The sequence below is a fragment of the Astatotilapia calliptera genome, chromosome 3 (assembly GCF_964374335.1).
Source record: "Astatotilapia calliptera chromosome 3, fAstCal68.1, whole genome shotgun sequence".
NCBI classification, from domain to species: domain Eukaryota; kingdom Metazoa; phylum Chordata; class Actinopteri; order Cichliformes; family Cichlidae; genus Astatotilapia; species Astatotilapia calliptera.
In genome coordinates, this window is record NC_137424.1 from 64,031,455 (window position 1) to 64,054,150 (window position 22,696).

A 22,696-nucleotide genomic window follows, 5' to 3' on the forward strand; every position below is an offset into this window, starting at 1 on the left:
ATTTATTATAAATAATAAAACTGCAATTAACTATTTACCACCTTATTTTGTCAGCATTAGACGGGTGTAAGGAAGTTCCACACTCATAACTGCACGATAGCGAGATGTTACTGAACTAGGCCAAGGGGTTCTCAGGTTTTTGGGACCAAGGAAAATCCGGTATAGTCCTAAAATAGATTAAACTGCTTTTGACTTAGCATCACTTGTCACAATCGCATCCCTTTCTATTACATGCCTCGACACAACTGAACAGATTTGCAAATGATTGCTCCAAAGACAACATGTGAGAGAGTTATGGGCATAAAATTGTTGTGAATCATCCTGATATGAATGGATATTTTAAAGATGCATCGCAATATTAACCGTAAAATTAATCACATCACATTATCTTTTAGAAGTAAGCTACTTTTCTTTCTGCTATATAATTTGTGTTTACTTCAAACATTAAAATCAAGTCAGGATGGAGTTCAGCCTTTCTATGTGTGATTGTTGGTATTGCGATGTTTGTCATTTCTAGTACTTTTTTTTGACTTATTTTGTTGGCTTGTGGGGCTTTTTTATTGGCTGTTATAGTGATGGTTGGGTTTCTATTCTTGATTGGTAATTTTTTTAAATACGTCCAGTAGCGGTGGTAAGGTTTTTCTGTTTTGTTTGGTTTTGTTTTTGGTTTATGTTGGATGATAATTGCTATTTTTGTGGATTGTCAGTCCTTGGGACCTTTTGCTGTTGTTGATTGTGAATAGCTGCTGTTGTGGTTGGGTTTTTCGTTTTTGAATTCTGCTGGTTGTTTATTATGTGTTGTGATCATTTTTGTTTTGGTAGATTCTGGTGTTAGTTTTGGTTGTTAATTTAAATATTATTCAATTATTGGTTTTTGTTAGGAGATAATGTGTTTTTTTCTACGTTGTTGGTTGCTGGGCTCTCTGTTGTGTTTTTGGTTGGTAAAAGTTTCTGTTGTGGATTTTGCTCTTTTTTAGTTTTTGGATTGCAGTCTTTGTGTTTACTGTTGATTATTGTGGTGAGTTTCGAGGGGTTACTCTTTGTGTGATGATTATTGATTTTGGTTGTTTTTGCAGAGAACTTCTCCATGGGTATTAATGAAGTACACATTATTATACCCTCGAAGTTAAATCTTAACCTTTCCCAAACACAATGTACTACTAAAGGAGGATCGACTCACACAGCGTGGAATTTTTTAGACAATAGTAGAAGTCTGTAAAACAGAGATCTATGATAGTTCAGCTTTTTAAGCAACAGCAAAAATAGGAGGAGGCATTTGTGTGTCTTTATTAGATTTATTGACAATAACAAACAGTCTCTTTGCAGAGATTCTTTGTCTGTGCACTCTCATCTTAACACGCCTTGTAGTACTGATACTTCTCTCTCTATGCAGAAACATTTTACCTGTCCATCAATGTTTGTTGTCTTGTTTACTGCTACATCAATGCTCCCTGAAGTGTATGCTCTGAATAAAATATATTATTGTGCTTCTTCAGGCCTGACGAGCTCTGACAGCTAAGGCAATTTCCCTCCCACGTCACACTCCATTACCTCTCACAGTTTGTTAAAATTCATTAGCATGTGTGCTGATGTGGTGCTTATAAATTCACCTGTTTAGTTAGTCGTTTCATGTTAAGTCATGCATTTAGAAGACTAAATTCTCTAAGATTTATCAGGATGTTTTGTATGTTTTAATTAATTGCTATCATTTATGTCTTGTTCACACTAATTTATGGCAAAACTCTCTCAGTTGTGTTGGCATTTCTGAGAATAACCTAAAAACACAGATTTTCAACCCATCTTTCAGTTTGAACATGAATAGTTGCGCTAAAACAAAGTACGGTGAATCATGCAGCCGAGTGAAGTTTCACAACTAAGCATCACAGCCGGGGGACATGTGAAACTGTTTACACTTGTCTCATTAGACAGAAATAAAACTGAGGTGAAACTGCCTACCACGTATCAAAGCAGGTGATTAAGAATTGGTCTTGGCTTCTCTTGCTGTTCAGTCCTGTTTCATGCTTCATGTTGACACCAACATAGTCTCCAACTCATTAAAAAGGTAAAACTGGCACAAAGGCAGTTTAGTCCTTTACAGCCAGAAAACAAAACTTCAGTCACGTGATACCAGTCTTCTGTTGCTACACTCATTACTGCTCAGTCTTTCTTTTGACTCTCACTCTATGAATACTGAAAGACTGCATTTGATTCATCGTGTGCAATCAGCACCATCAAATGTTCTAAGAAAATGCATCTTCATATTTCTAAAATTTAAATAAATATTCTAGATTTACATCTCATTAACAAATGCAGATGACTGACAACATTTCCTTTAGACGTTCATAGATGAAATATTCTTCCCTAATGTCTAAATTATTGTATACATTTTTCTGGGGAAGTAATTTAAAATATTTATTTTGTGCACATCAAATTATTTTACTGACAACAATGGGAAAAATCTTGAATTCTCACTTAAGAAGAACTGCGCGAGAAATCACTACCTGGAGGGTGGTCAATTAAAATATTTTAATTTCATTAATTTAATAGATCAAAAGCCAGAATTCCTCATGCTTTATCTGCAGAATCATTCCTGAATTAGTCATTTTTGACCTATTATTAGTGCTGAAACTGTGCAATAATTTTACTTCTGCTTTGGCTCTTTTTCAAATATTTAGGTACAGAGATGGCGTTAAAGACTTACTTAGGAATAGTTATACATGTAATGTAGCATCGTAATTATGGACAGACCCTCGAAGTGCGCTTTCTCAGCTGAATTCTACTGACATAGTTTTACAGTTAAGTCATACAATTTGGGAAAGAAAAACATACATAAGTTACTGTCGTAATAACTAAGCCCATGTTAGTGATTTTGTTAACAGTAGTTTGGTGCTGAAGGACTATGGAGCATTTGGGTCTGTGCAAGTTAGATATTGGGGAATACATTCTTGAGCTTTTGCAGGTAATTTTAATATGGAAACATCTGCACATTTGAAATGGAACTAATAACCGGTGACACTGAATGCCCCACTGTGTGATGGATTCATTATTATTTCCATTAAAAAATGCATCTCCTGTTTTGTGCACAGTGTAATCTAAGATGCTTATTTTTGAAATAAATATCAATGTACTCCTTTCCTGTCTTTTTTAAAAATTAGGTGGGCCGAGAAATTTCCCCAAAGTTGGTCACCTGTCCATTTTTTATAGTTTTAAAAGAACGCAGGTGCCTTTGATGGTACCAAACTTTTTTCCGGTATTGTAGGGGAGAAAACTTACAGTACAGCACTTCTGATTCACACTGCTAGTGAAGATTTATATAAATTTGACAAGCTGAACACATTCTGTACTGTACAGGAGATGCGGCACGAGATTGATTGATAATGGTCTACAGCTGATCAGGAAGCAGAACACGATGCGCTGTACAAAAAAAAAAGAAGAAAGAAGAAGAGGCAAATTGCACAAAAAAAATACGAAAGGTGAACCGTGTTATAGCGAGGGACCACTGTAATGCAAATATTTGAATATCTTTTTAATAAGAAATATCTCAGTGGTAAATGTTTATTCCCACTGTGCTTAGTGGGGTCAACTAATTATTCTTTATAATCTTTATAATCAGATTTGAGTGATCCTAGCCAAACTGCCTACATTCACCTCTGAATCACATAATACATCTAAATACAATTAACAATTAAGAAAACCAAAATGATAATGCATGATAATACAGTCATTATGACCAATAAAAAAAGGGATCTTGTAATGAAACATTAAAGTTTCGACTTTATTTTTTAGAAACGTCTGATTATTGTCATTCTAAAGCACATCACGTTTAACTTCCTTTTGAGCTTTGCCTTTTGTATACCCAAAGTCTCCTTCTCTAACATTAAAAATATATTGTGCTCATAAAAAATAGATCATAGATCATTTTAATTTAGATTTTTCAAAACAATCAGTTTAGTCTTATCTTTACACAAGAGAGCAGTGTGTGAGGGTTGACCAAAAAAAGTCATCCATGTTGGAAAATAGAACGGGTATCCCCCAAGGAACTGTCCTTGGCCCATTGCTGTTTAGGCTACGTTCACACTGCAGGTCTTAATGCTCAATTCCGATTTTTTGATCAAATCCGATTTTTTTGTCTGCTCGTTCACACTACAAATAAAATGCGACAACAAACGCACTCTAGTGTGAATGCTCAAAGTGTCCCGCATGCGCAAAAGAAGATGTCACACAACGCGCTCTGTTTAGACCCAGAGCAAACAATATTGTTTGACTGATGGCCCTTAATATAAAGACTTCGGACTTCACGTTTCCCAATTTTTGCTTTAAGTTATTTTGTTATTTGCATAATAATGTAGATAACCTAATAATGATCCTTATTGCTGTTTTAGAGGAGCGGTGCTTCAAAGGATAGTTGCAGATTTCTGTCAGAATCTGCAGGTTATGCAGTACAAATAAAATGTTAACGTTTCTCCAACGTTGTCTTCCCAACAGTTTCACCGGATGGCCAGGAGGTGTTCGCGATGTCTTATCGGGCGCTTCTCCAGTGCTGATAATTGGCGTCTGTTTTGTGTCAGTGACGTAAAAGACGGATTTAATGCGACTTGACCGTACACACAGCAGTCGCTTTCTGAAACATCGGATATGTATCGGATTCAGTACCACATACGAAAGTGACCCAGATCGGATTTGAAAATATCGGATTTGTGCCGTTCACACTGTCATACCAGGATCGGATATGGGTCGCATAGGGTCAAAAAAATCGGATTTGATGCGCTTTCGCCTTACAGGTATTAGATCATTTATATTGAAGGTTAAAGGTTGGTTAAAGGGAAATCAGAGCTGTAGTCATTTTAAGTAATCTTTTTTTTCTTTTTACATTGTCTAAAATTGTAGCTGTATTCATGGTTTATTTTGGGTTCATGAAAATGTATGTTTTAACTCCGTGTATTGTGAATGTAAGCCCAACAAGGGACAATGGTTGGAAACTAGCAATACCTATAAACTTATGTGCAGTACATCAATTTTATGTTTTATACTTGGACGATGTTAATCTGTACTGTCCCTTTTAAATAAAGAATTATTATTATGAATTGGGTCATCATACATGAAATAAAAAGGAAAATGGCAAAATAGGATTTGTGCATCTCTTGAAATTCTTTTGAACTCTTTAGATGTCACTTTTCTGTCCTCTGTATAAAATCCTTATTTATGTGCTCACACAGACACTCTTCACATATTGGTTAAGAAAACTCTGATTCCTCCATTTAAAATGTCTGCGTGTCACAAAAACAACAAATGTCTGAGTTCATCTCTGCATCCGCTGGCCTCTCCCACTCGAACCACCCAACAAATTTGAGACATCACTAAGATCTAGCACACAGCGGCAGATGTTTGAGTCATCCTTACTGACAGCTTACACATACACATATACAGACGGGTTAGAAATTAAAGGAATAAGCTGAACTTTTGACCCCTACGTTGAAGAAACGGTGACTGTGTTATGCTGCAGGCAGCATTTTGCTGCTGTTGTTTGGGTTCACTCGCCCCAGAAATCTGTTCAGGGAGAACACCTTAATCTTATGATGAAAGATTTCTATGGTAATGGGAGTGGTCTCTACCAGGATGACGCTACCACCATCAACAGGGCATGAGTGACTATGATGATATGAATCACATCTAGGCTGGGGTACTTTTTATAAAAAGATATGTGCATAGAACAAGCCAGGAATTAGATTTTCGGTACCTTTCTGGTATTTGTTGTACAAGTTGTGTTGACTGTCGTGATGTTTTGGATTTTTTTTTTTTTTTGGTTAACCCCTGTAATTGGTGATTCTTATTATTTGGAGATTTAAAAAGTCTAGTCTCTCTGGAGCTTTCTGGGGGAAAATTATCTTATTTGTACTGATTTGCAACAGATGCTTTGGCTCTTTATGCCTTTAAAGCATGAAGCCTGAAATAATTACCAGAAAATTCAAACATTTGGAAAAGTTGGAGTGTATAGTGAACCTCACAATGAAATTAAAAAAACAAACAAACAAGAGGGCGGTAGTCTTTACTGATCATGTAGAAGTCTCAAAAACCCACCATAACTCACATATCAAATATGATACACTTGGCTTTAAAAGGTTAAGTTGCATTTTCCATTTACATGCAAAGAAGTCTATCAAACTCATTGCAAGATTACAACTTTGACATTAGAAGACCACCTCTGTTTACCTGTTACGCTTGACATCAAGTTGACATACCATTCTCAGTGGTTGAATTTCATTTTGGGACTCATTTAACCAATTCCCATGAATCTAGCCCTCATAATGCAATTTCATTGATCTAATAATGATGAACTCAGTGTTGGCACTAGTGTAGAATGACTAGATAGTGCAACAGAAGTGAATAAACCTCTCCAGGGAAACATCTTGGGAACTTTTCCTCTTTCTACCACACTCTCAATCTGCCATTTCTCTTGCTAGCAGGCTTCAAATATGTGAGCTTGTGGCATGTAAACATTGATCACTATCTAAAGATGAAAATCCACAAAACCACCAGGGATTAAAAGGAATATTACCAAGGGCAGTCTCCATTAAGTTAACTTTTATCATTCAGATCACCAGATGGGTAACGCTAACATTATTAACGTGATGAAACAATCCAAAGAGGGGTTTTCAGGCAAAATGGCTCATAATGTCTGTGGCACAACCTTTTAACACTGGAACGAGCATCTGGATGTGTAAAACTTACAATGGAGAAAGAACAGAACAAGCAATGAAAATGGCAGAAAACATTCGGAAATAGTTTCAAAAATCCAAATCAAATAAATCCCTCCTGTGGGAAGCATTAAGATTGGAAAGCCTTGATACCACACATCTCCACTTCAGGATATGTATTGGCTTTCTATTTTTTCTACAAGGGGCCAAACCTGGTTCTATTATACTCTCTAAATTTACTTTCAAACCTCCAGCAGGACCAGGCTCAGGGAGGGGCAGCCATCTGCCTCAACTCCTTGGTACTGACTGGAAAGAGAAGAAAGCAGAGAGACACAGGACAAAAGAGTCACTATGGGAGCAAGAACCAGAGTATAATAACTGCTAATGATTTAGCAAGGATAAAGTTTGCCAACTGCAACCTTCAAGAAAAAGAAAGTTTTAAACCTAGTGTCAAGAGTAGAGAGAGTGACAGTCTCTCAAATTCAAACTGGGAGGTTATTTATTAGAAATGGCTGAATGCTTGATCTCCAGTTCTCCACTATTCAAAACCACAACATGCAGTCTGAGAGTAAAGTGCTCTGTTAGTATAATGGGCTGATATAAGGTCTTTAAGATATGGCAGAGCCTGATTATTCAATACCTTATTGAATAATAACCAATGAAGAGAAGCCAATTTTAGAGAAAAGTCTCCTTTTGCAATCTCATTTTGCTCTCTTGCTGAAATATTCTGGATCAGCTGAAGGCTGTTCTGAGACTTTAGCAATATTAAGCAAATGAATGAACGCAGTCCTACATATTTGCTTAATGTGAACACTGAAGGACAAATCCTGTTAAAAATGACTCCAAGTTGATATTACCCAGTAAGTAACTATCTGCTTAGACACCATGTTTCTCACACTTTTAGAACTGAGTGCCATAACCTCAGTTTTGTCTAAATTTAGAAGTAGGAACTTTGAGGTCATCCAGGTCTTGATGTCTTGAAGACATGCCTATATTTTAAGAACATAATTTGTATCATCTACATTCATTAATAAATCAAACTGGGTATTATCTGCATAGCAATGAAAATGATTTCAGTGCTTCCTAATAATATTGTAAATAAGCACCAAAACAGCACTAATGAAGGTTAGGAAAGGGTAATCATCTTCTTAGGGCTCTAAAAATGGACTTATCTCTGTGCTTATATAAATTGCAATTGCATAAATTGTATAAATGCACAATTCTTGAAGACTTGTCATCCTGAGGAATCCTTAACATGAAGCTGTCTGTTCTGTATCACTAAAAGTTGTAAAATGTTGTATCACTAAAATATCATTCTCAGTCAGTTGTTATTTATTATGTGTTTACAGCGCCCTCTGTGGCTGCTCCAAGTAATCTGCTCAGTCAAGCAAAGCAAGTGAGAAAGAAGAAGGGAAACATATCGGCACACAGTTTATGGTGTCCTGTTGGAAGAAATACTGTCCACATCTTCTGTTTATGGTTGTATCGCCGGTATGTACTTAAAGTATAAGTTGCAACTTTGTTTTTTGTACAATATGTTGCCCGCTAATGCAGTATTTGGCTGTAAAGCTAGTCCTTTTGTTAAGCTAGTTACCTGTGATTTTGGAGTTCGTCTGGGATAGCATCAGTAGTAGTTTAAAAAGTTTACATAATTAGACATATGCTATGTAGTAGCAGGGTGGTATATAAATGCATATTATGCTGCACATATGTATGTCATGACTGTATTTTTTGTCTTGCTTTTAGTTTTATATCACAATGTCACCAGAAGACCGAGGCCCTGTACAGGCTCTTGGTAAATGCATTGAGGAAATTAATGACTGGTTGTGCCACAGTTTTCTCCAGCTAAACAAAAACAAAACTGAGGTAATAGTCTTTGGCGCCAAAGAAAAACAATTACAGGTCACCAGAGAACTTCAATCTATACACCTAAAAACCACAAACCAGGCGAGAAATTTGGGTGTAGTGATGGATGCAGACCTAAACTTAGAAAAACACATTAAGACAATAACAAAATCAGCTTACTATCACCTCAAGAATATATCAAGGATAAAAGATCTGATGTCTCAACAGGACCTGGAAACACTAGTCCATGCATTCATCTTTAGTAGGCTTGATTACTGTAACAGCATCTTTACAGGTCTACCTAAAAAATCAGTCAGACAACTACAGCTCATTCAGAACTCTGCTGCTCGAGTCCTCACTAAGACCAAAAAAGTGGACCACATCAGTCCAGCTCTGAGGTCTTTACACTGGCTGCCTGTCCATCAGAGGATAGACTTTAAAGTTCTGATGCTGGCCTATAAAACTCTGAATGGTTTAGGACCAAAATACATCAGTGACCTCCTGACCCAGTATGAACCTTCCAGATCCCTCAGGTCATCTGGATCCGGTCTTTTATCAGTTCCCAGAGTCAGAACCAGACACAGAGAAGCTGCATTCAGCTTTTATGCTCCTTATATCTGGAACAAACTCCCAGAAAGCCTCAGATCAGCTGAAACACTCAGTTTATTTAAATCCAGGATGAAGACTCACCTGTTCTCAGCTGCATTTGAATAAAGCACCAAATCCACACTTTTAAGCTTAAATTTCAAAACTTACATTTAACTACTGATTTTATCTACTGTTCTGATTTTATCTGTTTTGATTCTATATACTGTTTTGTTTGTTGTTAGTTAGTTTGTTTGCTTGTTCTAATCAATTTTAAATCATGCTTTTTATTTGTCTTTGTTTCTAATGTCTCTGTAAAGCACTTTGAATCACCTTGTTGTTGAATTGTGCTATACAAATAAATTTGCCTTGCCTTGCCTTGCCTTTACCCTTTTGAATGTCAGTAAACCTGTTGACAACGCTCATCGGTCTTCAGAGTGGTGATATAAGAAAGGTGTTAACGCCCCTGCATCAGACATGCACCCATAACGGCACACTGTCCTTGTTTTAACAATAGCACAAACCTAACTTTACCATAAACTCAACCAAATCCAAACTTTTAACCTTACTCTTATCTTTAAATCTTAAATTTGAATGATTTCTGTCATGGGCTCATGTTCCCAAACAGATTAAGTTCCCAGCAATCTTAAGAAGACATGCACTTGGAGACAAAAACACACAAACACCACCACCTACACATGTCAGAAAGTGTTTTATTGCTCTGAGCACAGTGACAGTATTATATTAGAAGCAACAAAAAGCTGCTGGCGTGCGTCTGTATGTATAAACTTACCAACAGCCAAATTAGCAATGAAGAAGTTGGTGACAGTGCGGAGCGTCTTGAAGCGATAGATGACATAGATGACAAGAGAATTACCCAGAACTCCCAGCACAATAATGGTGCTGTAGGCCAGGATCAACACCACCTGTAAAACAAAACAAACAAACAGCTGTAAACATCTCTCAGAGGTAAATTGTTGCAGCAGAATAAACTAATTTAGAAAAAACAGAGGTGATGTGAAGTGGAACTTCTGTATCCCTCAACTGAAGAATGAATCGAGATTATATGATACTCTTCTTTTAGATAGTTTTATGTTTTATTTCCTACTTTTACCAAATTTATTTAATTATAATATGTTTTGTTTACACAGAGAGCAAAACAGTGTGTTATAATATAAAAAACAAACTGAAACATAAGACACATTTGGGGCGTCTGAACCTACAGTCACTTGTCAACTGGCTGTATTGCAGACTGATGTAAGGGTAAATGGGAATAATGGGAAAAATTGCAATCACTTTAGGCTACGTCCACACGTACACGGGTATTTTTGAAAACTGAGATTTTCTGTTTTCATTTTTTTTAAAAATCCCGTCCACACGTAAAAGCCAAAAACGAAGGAAAACGCTGCTAAGAACATTCAGTTCAACCAGGAAGGAGCATAGCAGCAAATAGGACCATCGTTTGTACCGCGACAACCTGCCTCCACTCAAAAACTGTGCTGTCAATGATTCCTGGAAAGACACGCGATACTTGAGGACCACTAGAAGCTCTAAAATGTCTCCTAAAAGGACAAGGAGGAAATGCAGTTGCTGCTAGGCCTTCTTTACCAGCACGTTGGTGTTGTGGGCCCAGGTGAGATTGACAGAGATCCTCCAGCAGCCACTAGGCCCAGGATCCTCCAGCAGCCACCAGGCCCGGGACCCTCCTGCTGCCACCAGGCCCAAGATCCTCCAGCAGCCACTAGGCCCAGGATCCTCCAGCAGCCACCAGGCCCAGGACCCTCCTGCTGCCACCAGGCCCAAGATCCTCCAACAGCCACTAGGCCCAGGATCCTCCAACAACCACTAGGCCCAGGCTCTTCCAGCAGCCAGTAGTCCCAGGATCCTGCAGCAGCCACTAGGCCCAGGCTCTTCCAGCAGCCACCAGGCCCAGGATCCTCCAGAAGCCACTGGGCCCAGGCTCCTCTAGCAAGGCACCAACAAGTAAATCGACAGTGACTTCAACGGGCCATCACAAGGTAATACCAATCTCACCATTTTCAGAATGCCGCCTAAAAAAGCAAACCCAGGAGTTGAAGAGGAGTTGGAGGAGATTAAGAAATCACTTAATTTCATGTCTGATGAACTGAGCAAAGTGGCTAAACAACAAGGTATGCTACATGACCTAATGGATGAAATAAAACAACTAAAAAACATGATAAAGGAGAAGGACAAGAAAATAGACGACTTGGAACGGCGAATCGAGGACCTTGAACAATACACAAGAATGGATGATTTAGTCATAAGTGGACTGGAGACGCAACACCGAACAGCAGAGTAACAGCTGGCGGAGGTAAAGACGGTGAAGATGCCCCGGTAGAGGAGCTGCAAATACTTGAAAAGCAAGTGATAAAATTCCTTCAAACGAAGAATGTAAGTATTCAGAGCCATCATATCGCAGCATGCCACACACTCCCCAGAAAAGACAGTAAAACAAAGCCAGCAATTATTCTTCGGTTTGTGAGTCGCAAAACAAAGATTGAGTTACTGAAACAGGGAAAGAAGCTGAAACGGACCGGTGTGTATTTAAATGCACATTTAACGAAAAAGACTGCTGAAATTGCAAGACAGGCATGCAGCCTGAAAAAACAAAATAAGATATAAGCGACATGGACGAGGAACTGCAAAGTAATGATAAGACTAAATGGCAATCCCAAAGAAGCGAAAGTTGTGATGATAAGAGAACTCAAAGACTTAGAGCAATATACATAATCAGGAATGGAAAGTGTTTCTGGCCTTACGGCTCAAAAAACAATAGAAAAAACAACAACAAAAACAAAAAACACATAAATGTCAAGTTTGGACACATATTATAGGTTTCCATTCAGAGATATTGAAGAGGAAGACTTTGATTATAAAAAGGACTGTCAAGGAGGTTATTTTGTGACACACGCTGAGAAAAAAAACTTCAAAACGTTTCAACTATGCAGAGCACAACATGCATGACCCTGAAAGTAACATTGACCCAGATAACCACTTCTACAATAACACCAATAATACTTGTGAGTACTATACAGACGACCAATTCAATAGGAATATTAAAATGGCAAATGCATTGTTGGTCATACATTTCAATAGTAGAAGCCTGTATAAAATATTTTCTAAAATTACAGAATGTTTAAGTAAGTTAAAAAAATTTAATATAATTGCAATATCAGAAACATGGCTCGATAATGAGAAAGTTAGTGAAATGGGACTGGGAGGATATGAATTATTTACAATGAACAGAGTGAATAAAAAAGGAGGCGGTGTTGCTTTATATGTAGATAAAGTTTTGAAATGTAGTCTGATTGAATGTATGTCAAGCACCATAGATGACGTATTGGAATGTGTCACTATTGAAATCCATGTTGAAAAAGCTAACAATATAATTATAAGTTGCATCTATAGGACACCAGGATCATGCCTCGAGACATTCAATGAAAAACTTGCTGCCATGTTTAGCAACCTAAATGATGAAGTGCAAATAATTTGTGGTGATTTTAATATAGATTTGCTAAACCCAAATGGACATCAGAAAACAACAGATTTCATTAATACAATGTAGAGTAATTCACCTTTCCCTGTAATTATAAAACCAAGTAGAATAGCAATTGATACAGCTACATTGATAGATAATATATTCACAAGTAAAATTGACTATGAAATAGTAGGTGGACTTCTTATAACTGATATAAGCGATCATCTTCCTGTTTTTGCAATTTTTCAAAATTATTTTGGGATTAAAACTACAAACAAAACAATCAAACATTTGATATGATATGACATAGAACAACAAGAGCCATTGCTGCCCTCCAGGTGGACTTAAAAGAACGCAATTGGAATGAGGTTTTTGCAAATGAAGATTAAATAGTGCATATGATGCATTCCTATCAACTGTAGTTTCACTATATGAAAAACATTGTCCTTTAATGAAAATCACTAGAAAGCATCACAGATCAAATAAGCCATGGATCACAAAGGGGATAGAAGATGCATGTAAAAAAAAAATAATAATAATCTATATAGGAGATTCATAAAACAGAGGACAAAAGATGCTGAAATGTATGGAACGCCAGGACTGCCATAATGAATTAATTAAATACACCATTAAATAATTAATTAAATGTGGCAATAATTAATTAAAATTGGAATTAATTAATTAAATAAATAGTTATGATATATGTAATTAATTAATTATTGACACATTTAATTAATTATTTATGTATTTCACGTTTTAATTAATTATTGACACATTTAATTAATTAATTATTGACATATTTAATTAATTATTTATGTATTTCACATTTTAATTAATTATTGACACATTTAATTAATTATTGACACATTTAATTAATTATTGACACATTTAATTAATTATTTAATGATATATTTATTTATTTCATTTTGGCAGTCTTGGCGCCTGGCTCTCATCATGAAATAATTTTATCTGTCAGCCTCACCCATCAAACTCAGGGGGCGGGGTTAACGCTGATCGAGTCAAAACCATTGCTTTGGCCTGGTGGCCATTGTTTCTAGCACACAACAACCGGCATGTGGAAGCTAACAGAACTGAGCTTTGAAAAACCCTGTTTGTGTGTTACCAAATACCGTTTTAATATTTTTTTAGCCGAGAATGTAGTGGTTTAATCTTCATGTGTCTGGTCGGTTTGTCAAGATACAGCCTCTTTGCAAAAGTGTTTCGATGATTTCGGAGATGTCGTCCCAGTCTCACGGCAAAGCGTGGGATAGACCCGCTCGCCTCGCAAGCAATCCCACCGACAAAGCGCAGGCCCCGGTACACAGCTGTAGTAACCCCCGCTGACTTCTTTTACTGAGGTTATATTTATCGGTGTTTTATTTCCTGATGTTCTTATGTGTCCTACGTGTTTCAGTCGCCAATTCTGAATTATAACTAACATTAAAAACATGTTTAAGGAGGCGAGAGAGCAAATAAATCTGTTTAACATCTGATCTTTGGGTTTTTGTTCAGTAATCAGCGTGACCTGTGTATAAACGCATAAAAGAGATAACGTTGGTGTTTCTGTCATGTAGTAACTGCTGGCTTTAACTGTACAAAGGTTGTTCGACACTATGAAACACATACAGACTTCATGATGTTCGGCTAATATTTTTATTGTGAATATTAATCATGCTGACCTCGCTCTGTACACCACGCAGCGAGGTCAGCATATCCACGATATCCTCAGCTCCATGAGTTAACACAAAGTTTCCCAGCTGACTATCTAACTGCCAACTATTCCAGAGACGTGAAAATATACAGCATAAAGAAAAGTGTAAGAGACCCAGCAGCAGATTAGAATAACAGTTATACATTTAATAAATCACCAAATGAATCCAAGAAACGAGCAAACCTGTTCCGACAATTTGAATTTGTATTCCCTCAGCTGCAGACTCGCTGCTGTTTAAATGTTTGAAAAGGAAGATTAGATATAAAAAACGTCAAACATAGACTCAGTCTGCCTTCACATTTGATATGAGGCCAGCACGTATAGTGGCCTCAGCAGGCTATTACTGAAATACACGTGCTATATCATAAACTATGATATAAATAGGGAGGTCCTATTAACATGTTTAGTTTTAAAGGACACCTTCCTGCCTTTAGTCTCATTCATGAGCAGTATTAGTTTTCTTCTAACATCCAGAAGTCTGCACAATGTGTTTCATAGTTTGTAACAAGCCTTTGACAGGTAAACATAACATGACCGAAAAAGCAAAAAAAAAAGAAAAAAAAAAGAGAGAGAGTGTTGACATAAGAAGAGAAAATTCTCTCAATTATGGAGACAGGCAAATGGTTCATTTATGTTTGATGTGTGTTTATTCCTCCCTAAATATCGTCGGTGAAGTTTGCCCGTCAGATTTTCCTGCGCATTTTTATACCTCTGCCAACAGAGAGAGAAAAAATCACATTCTAACAGACAGCTGGTGCTTAGAATACAGTTGAATAACTATTAAAAAACAGATGATATTTAGATGATAGTTCAGTCTAACACATGTGCCAGTGAACCATTAAACGTCTGTGAAACTATGCAGTTATGAAACGTAACTTTAACCTCAGCCAAACCGATTTGCTCAGTTGTAAATAAAACAGCGAAGTAAACGTGACCCGACTGACAGAACCTGAGTGAATGAAGTCCAGCGTTTAACCACTGAGAGCTAAAACTCAGCTGAGGTTTGAAAGCTGTGTGCCGGTGATTGGACATCAGCCGCTGATAAAGCTGGCTCGCCTATAAAGTGCTCTGTAAGGAAACAAGCTCCAGCAGCTCTGCGCTCGGGGAAAACACTATATTTACTTATCTTGTGCAGAAAAATGCGCTGACATTGCTTTATATTGAGCACCGGCTGCCCAGTTAAACTGTGACTATCACCAGGTAACTAGGCGTGTTTCTTGAATTAGCAGCAGGTGTTAAACAGCTGACAGATGAGGAGGAGGATGCATGCAGGTAAACTGAGGGTCTGTTGAGCTGATCGCTGGTTTCGTGAGAAAAATGTCAGCTCGTTCTTTATGTTACAGAAGCACAGAGACACAAGACCAGGCGGAAAGAGACGATCGTTCGGTGAAAATGAGAATCTGCGAATATGTAAACAAACCGGTTAATGTACGCCCTCGGTGCGCTCTGCATGCTAACTGTTAGCAGAGCTAGTGAAATCTCTGAAAATATCTGAGCACTTTTGCAAGCATGTTCTATGTTGACAACCTGACCAGACATACGGCGCGACATTCGCGGCTAAAACACTGTTAAAAGTGTAGCTGGTGACAGAAAAACGGGGTATTTTAAAACTACACCACCACCATTGCTGCCTGTGATTTGATCTGCATTCTGGGATAACTGGCTGCCCCAAGTCTACACAAGCAATCGATTATCTAGGATCGACCTGTTTTGACTTACTTTGCACGGCAACCAATCAAATGTTAGAGAAGCTGCATGGGCAGCGTTAACCCCGCCCCCTGAGTTTGATGGGTGAGGCTGACAGATAAAATTATTTCATGACGAGAGCCAGGCGTCAGGACTGCCAAAATGAAATAAATAAATATATCATTAAATAATTAATTAAATGTGTCAATAATTAATTAAATGTGTCAATAATTAATTAAAATGTGAAATACATAAATAATTAATTAAATGTGTCAATAATTAATTAATTAAATGTGTCAATAATTAATTAAAACGTGAAATACATAAATAATTAATTAAATGTGTCAATTAATTAATTACATATATCATAACTATTTATTTAATTAATTAATTCCAATTTTAATTAATTATTGCCACATTTAATTAATTATTTAATGGTGTATTTAATTAATTCATTATGGCAGTCCTGGCGTTCCATACTCAGGTAGTAGAAGTAACACACAAAGTAGAAGTAACACACAAGAAACATGGAGGATATTAAATAGTATAATCAAAAAGGGCTCAAAAAATAAGAATTATCCAGACTATTTCAAAAAAGATAAAGATATTGTGCTTGATAAAACTAAAGACATTGCAAATGAATTTAATGATTTCTTTGTAAATGTTGGCTTTAATTTAGCAAAAGAAATTTCAGAGTCAAGAAATAATAACGACCTAAATAAACATATTACTCAGAATGTGTCCTCCATGTTTATTGGTGCTGTAACTCATAGAGAAATAATTAACATTGTGAAGACATTTAAAAATAAAAAGTCCACTGACTGTTTTGGTATTGACATGATGTTAGTTAAAAGTATTATAGAATATATAGTGCAACCTTTCGCATACATTTGTAATCTGTCCTTTCGAACTGGTGTGTTTCCCTCACAAGTGAAAATAGCAAAAGTTATTCCAATCCATAAAAATGGAGAGAGATGTCAGTTTACCAATTACAGGCCAATATCACTACTCCCACAGTTCTCAAAAATTTTAGGAAAGTTATTTGTTAATAGACTTGATAAATATATTGAGAAGCATAATCTAAGTGATAACCAATATGGCTTTAGAGCGAAAAGGTCCACTTCGATGGCAGTGATGGAACTTGTAGAAGGGATATCTAATGCAATAGATAATAAGGAATATACTGTTGGTGTTTTTATAGACTTAAAGAAGGCGTTTGATACAATTGATCATTTTATATTAATGAATAAACTAAGAAAAAAGAATGGTTAGGTTGTATGGCGGTGGTCAGCAAAGAGGTACAACAGTGAGTGTCTGCAGCCATCGGTAAAACATGTTGGAGGCCTGAGGTAGATGGAATTATGAACACAGAAAAGTACTGTCAGAAAAAAAGAAAAATCTTTAATTTTGCACTATAGTGTGAACACAAATCCCCCAACTCGAGGATCACCACAACTTGACCTAATAGACCTACACTTTAGTTCACAGATTCACTTTGGCTAAGGTTTATTTCTGGGATTTCACACAACCCAGGGTTCAAATCATGAATACATAATGGTGTTGGATTTACATCATTATGAATGAAATCTGCTCTATTTGGAAGCAGCATGTCCCCCTCCCCTTTCAGCGGGTTACTTGCACTGCTGTAACTGGAGGCTTGTCGTCTCGTCTCTCTATGTACTGGACTGTATGTATCAGAGATAACAATAAAGTTTACTTTGACTTCAGCAGCGAGCAGGCGCACCGAGGGCTCTCACGCTCACTTTTCGCGTATAGAATTTCAAAAAAACATCGGTGCAAATTATAATCATGGTGTTTTCGTGTTTGTTGTTTTGTTTTTGGTTGGTTTTATTTTGCGAGTTGGGTATTAGATGCCGCTCCAGCCAGCCAGTGAATCCCCCGCCGCCCCGCCCTCTCCTCCCTGTACCACAAGCAGCAGGCGCACCTCGCAAACGGAAGGCACCCTTACTCCCAACAAATGGGCGACAGAAAACCGATCGGTGCCTATGCCATTCCCAATATGCGCTGGCTGATGTCAGGGCAGCATGAGTACGAGCAATTTTTTTTTTTTTTTTTTTTTGCCGATGCCCGTGACGCCCCCACCAAGATGCCGCCTTGGGCAACCGCCCGTGTCACCCGTATCAAAAATCGCTACTGGTTGATGAAGTACTATAGTCATCTGGACGACCAACTGCTCCAAGCTGGTCAAGAAGGCTCACCAGCGCCTCTTCTTCTTGAGGACTCTGAGGAAGAACCACCTGTCCTCAGACATCCTGGTGAACTTCTATCGCTGCACCATTAAGAGCATACTGACAAACATACTGTAGCGGGTCAGGGCTGTTCGGGGTTCTGTTTGTACAGTTATGTTTTGTGTATGTTGCCATGGTGACGGGTGACGCCCTCTCGCTGCAACGGTGTGTCCTTCCGGGGTCAGAGGGCGCCCTGTGTGTTGTTGTTGTTGTTGTTGCCGCGCTGAGCAGCTAGCTAGCGGCAGTGTGTGTTTCTCCAAATGTTAATAAACGGCTGTGCTCCCTGGCTAGCTCATGGGAAGCAAGACCGAACGATACCTCCGTCTCCTCCATCTCTGAGCTCGCCACAATACTGTATAACAGTCTGGTACAGGAACTGCTCTGCCTCGGACCGGAAGGCGTTGTAGAGGGTCGTGAAAACTGCCCAATGCATCGCCGGAGCACCACTTCCTGCCATAAATGACATCTACAGGAAGCGGTGTCTGAAAAGGGCTGGGAAAATCATCAAAGACCCCAGTCACCCATCACATGGACTCTTCACCCTCCTGCCCTCTGGGAGGCGCTACAGGAGCCTCCGGACTAAGACCACCAGGTACCGGAACAGCTTCTTCCCTACAGCTGTCCAACATTAAACTCATGGACTGAACATACACACATCCACAACCACCTACACACACATAATGGACAAGACCCTCATACACACAATAATAACATGGCTGAACCACCACTCACAACCACTAGCACTTTATATAGCCTCTATAGAAATTATCCACATATTTCACTTAACTGCGCTACTGTATAATTCTGTAAAAACTAACATTCTGTACAATACGATAATTTTAATTCTACAACTGTTTATGACTTGCATAGTTCATATTTCTGTATAGTTTTCATATATATATATATATATATATATATATATATATATATATATATAGCTAAAGGTGTACTCTCAGTGGCAAGGGAACAATAATAATAAGAGAACAGCACCACCAAGGCTGGAGACGGAGCAATACTGAAGGAGCATATGGGAGAAGGACGCAACCCATAACGGCAATGCTCAGTGGCTAGTGGATCTGAGGGCAGACCATAGCGACCTCCCTGAACAGGGTCCAGTAACCATCACAGTGGCAGATATCCAAGAAAGGGTCTCCAGTATGAAGAGTTGGACAGCACCAGAGCCCGACATGGTTCACGCCTACTGGCTAAAGAAGCTGACTGCACTCCACGAGCGTCTGGCAGCACAAATGAACCAGCTGCTAGTTAACGAGAGACACCCGGAATGGCTAACCGAAGGTCGGACGGTCCTGATCCCCAAGGACCCCAAGAAGGGACCGGTCCCCTCCAACTACCGACCAATAACCTGCCTCAGTACCACATGGAAGCTCCTGTCAGGCATCATATCAGCTAAGATGAACAGGCACATGGGTCAATACATGAGCAGGACACAGAAAGGAATTGGCAAGAATACCAGAGGCGCAAAACACCAGCTACTGGTAGACAGAACAGTCAGCCGAGACTGCAAGACCAGACTGACCAACCTGTGCACTGCCTGGATTGATTACAGGAAGGCCTATGACTCAATGCCCCACAGCTGGATACTGAAATGCCTAGAATTGTACAAGATCAATGGGACCCTAAGAGCCTTCATCAGGAACTCAATGGGGATGTGGCGTACAAGACTAGAGGCCAACTCCAAGCCCATAGCACAAGTCACCATCAAGTGCGGGATCTACCAAGGAGATGCTCTGTCCCCACTGCTGTTCTGCATAGGCCTGAACCCCCTCAGTGAGATCATTAACAAGACTGGCTACGGATACCGACTACGGAACGGAGCAGTTGTCAGCCACCTCCTGTACATGGATGACATCAAACTGTATGCCAAGAGTGAACGAGACATCGATTCACTGATCCACACTACCAGGCGATACAGCAATGACATTGGAATGTCGTTCGGACTGGAGAAGTGTAGTTGAATGGTAACAAAGAGAGGGAAGGTAGTCAGAACTGAGGGGATTGAACTACCAGAAGGCAACATTGCAGACATAGAGGACAGTTACAAGTACCTGGGGATCCTGCAGGCGAATGGGAACCATGAAGAGGCTGCTAGAAAAGCTGCAACCACCAAGTACCTGCAGAGGGTCAGGCAAGTCCTGAGGAGTCAGCTGAATGGTAAGAACAAGATCCGGGCCATCAACACGTACGCCCTGCCCGTGATCAGGTACCCTGCTGGGGTAATAGGCTGGCCAAAGGAGGAGATAGAAGCCACTGACATAAAGACAAGAAAGCTCCTTACCATGCATGGAGGGTTTCACCCCAAGTCCAGCACCCTGAGGCTGTACGCTAAGTGCAAGGAAGGGGGCCGGGGACTGGTGAGTGTCAGCACCACAGTCCAGGATGAGACAACGAACATCCAAGAATACATTGGGAAGATGGCCCCAACTGACCGAGTGCTCAGTGAATACCTCAGGCAGCAGAAACCCAAGAAAGAGGAGGGAGACGAGGAACCATCATGGAAGGACAGGCCCCTGCACGGTATGTACCACCGGCAGATAGAGGAGGTGGCTGATATCCAGAAATCCTACCAGTGGCTGGACAAAGTTGGACTGAAAGACAGCACAGAGGCACTAATCATGGCAGCACAAGAACAAGCTCTGAGTACAAGATCCATAGAGGCTGGGGTCTATCACACCAGGCAAGACCCCAGGTGCAGGCTGTGTAAAGATGCCCCAGAGACAATCCAGCACATAACAGCAGGGTGCAAGATGCTAGCAGGCAAGGCATACATGGAACGCCATAACCAAGTGGCCGGCATAGTGTACAGGAACATCTGTGCCGAGTATAACCTGGAAGTCCCGAGGTCAAAATGGGAGATGCCCCCAAGGGTGGTGGAGAATGACCGAGCTAAGATCCTGTGGGACTTCCAGATACAGACGGACAAAATGGTGGTGGCTAACCAACCGGACATAGTGGTGGTAGACAAACAGAAGAAGACGGCCGTAGTGATCGATGTAGCGGTTCCGAATGACAGCAATATCAGGAAGAAGGAACACGAGAAGCTGGAGAAATACCAAGGGCTCAGAGAAGAGCTCGAGAGGATGTGGAGGGTGAAGGTAACAGTGGTCCCCGTGGTAATCGGAGCACTAGGTGCGGTGACTCCCAAGCTAGGCGAGTGGCTCCAGCAGATCCCGGGAATAACATCGGAGATCTCTGTCCAGAAGAGCGCAGTCCTGGGAACAGCTAAGATACTGCGCAGGACCCTCAAGCTCCCAGACCTCTGGTAGAGGACCTGAGCTTGAAGGATAAACCGACCGCAGGGGCGTGCTGGGTGTTATATATATATATATATATATATATATATATATATATATATATATATATATATATATATATATATATATATATATATATATATATATATGTAGACATACATATATATATATGTATACATACACACAGACCCATTTCTGTAATATATCTATATAATTGCTAATATATATTTTGTAATATCATGGCTAAAGCACTTTCTGGATGGATGCAAACTGCATTTCATTGCCTGTACTTGTGACATGTGCACTGACAATAAAGTTGAATTCTATTCTATTCTATAGCTTTATGTATAGCAAGGTGGAAAAATCATTTAGGCAAATTCATAAAGTATATGAGAATACATGCTATATTTTTTTTATTGTGATAGCCCATCATTTCCAGTGAGTTATTACACTGTTGGCCTGCCAGGCAGATTTGAGGCACTAGAAGTGGATAAATTATTCATGTTTTTCCTCATAATGGAAAAATTAATGGAAGTGAGACCAATACCTGTACACTTGGTAGGCTGATGGGGTCCTCTAAGAAATTCACTCCTTCAAATGCCAGTGTAGGAAGAGCTGAGGGAGCGACACCAGTGTTAGGGTCGTATTCGAGGAAAGCATTGTTAAGGGGGTCATCGTCGGGTGGGAGCTCGTCCTGTGTGGAGTTGACTGCAATGATGGCCTCCATGTCAGATCATATGTGCTTAGCTGGCAGCGCCATTTTACAGTCACACAGTTATACTCACAGGACCTGTGGGAAAACAAAGAAATATACCAATGGACAAATGTTAAATTAACATGCTTAAAGAAAGAGTAGAGTATATGGAGGTTTTTTTTGGACTGAAGTACATCTTACATAAGATACACTGACTGATTGATAAAGCTATGTCATATTATGGAGCAGCATGACCATTCTACTACCTGAATCGAATATTTAATCTTATTTTATATCTTCACTCAAATGCTCAGATAAAGATCTGACTCTTTTATTCCTTTAACTAGCTAGTCAGTAACTGTGACCTTTAATGATTCGCAAACAGATTTCATGGAGGAACAAAGCATAGAAGGCTAAATATGTGGTGTGGAGCAGGGAAATTATTTTACTGCTATTGTTA

The 22,696-nt window shown here is 39.1% G+C and overlaps 1 protein-coding gene across 1 annotated transcript in view; it reads right to left on the reverse strand.

Moving 5' to 3' along the window:
* Positions 1 to 22,696, reverse strand: part of npy2rl (neuropeptide Y receptor Y2, like) — a 90,124-nt gene that overhangs the window by 26,647 nt on the left and 40,781 nt on the right. Inside the window, exons 2-3 of the mRNA XM_026163166.2 lie at positions 22,090 to 22,332; positions 9,919 to 10,051 (exon numbers count right to left, since the gene is read on the reverse strand). Coding sequence (XP_026018951.1) covers positions 9,919 to 10,051; positions 22,090 to 22,269 — 313 coding nt within the window. The 5' untranslated portion in view covers positions 22,270 to 22,332. The remainder of the gene's footprint in view (positions 1 to 9,918; positions 10,052 to 22,089; positions 22,333 to 22,696) is intronic.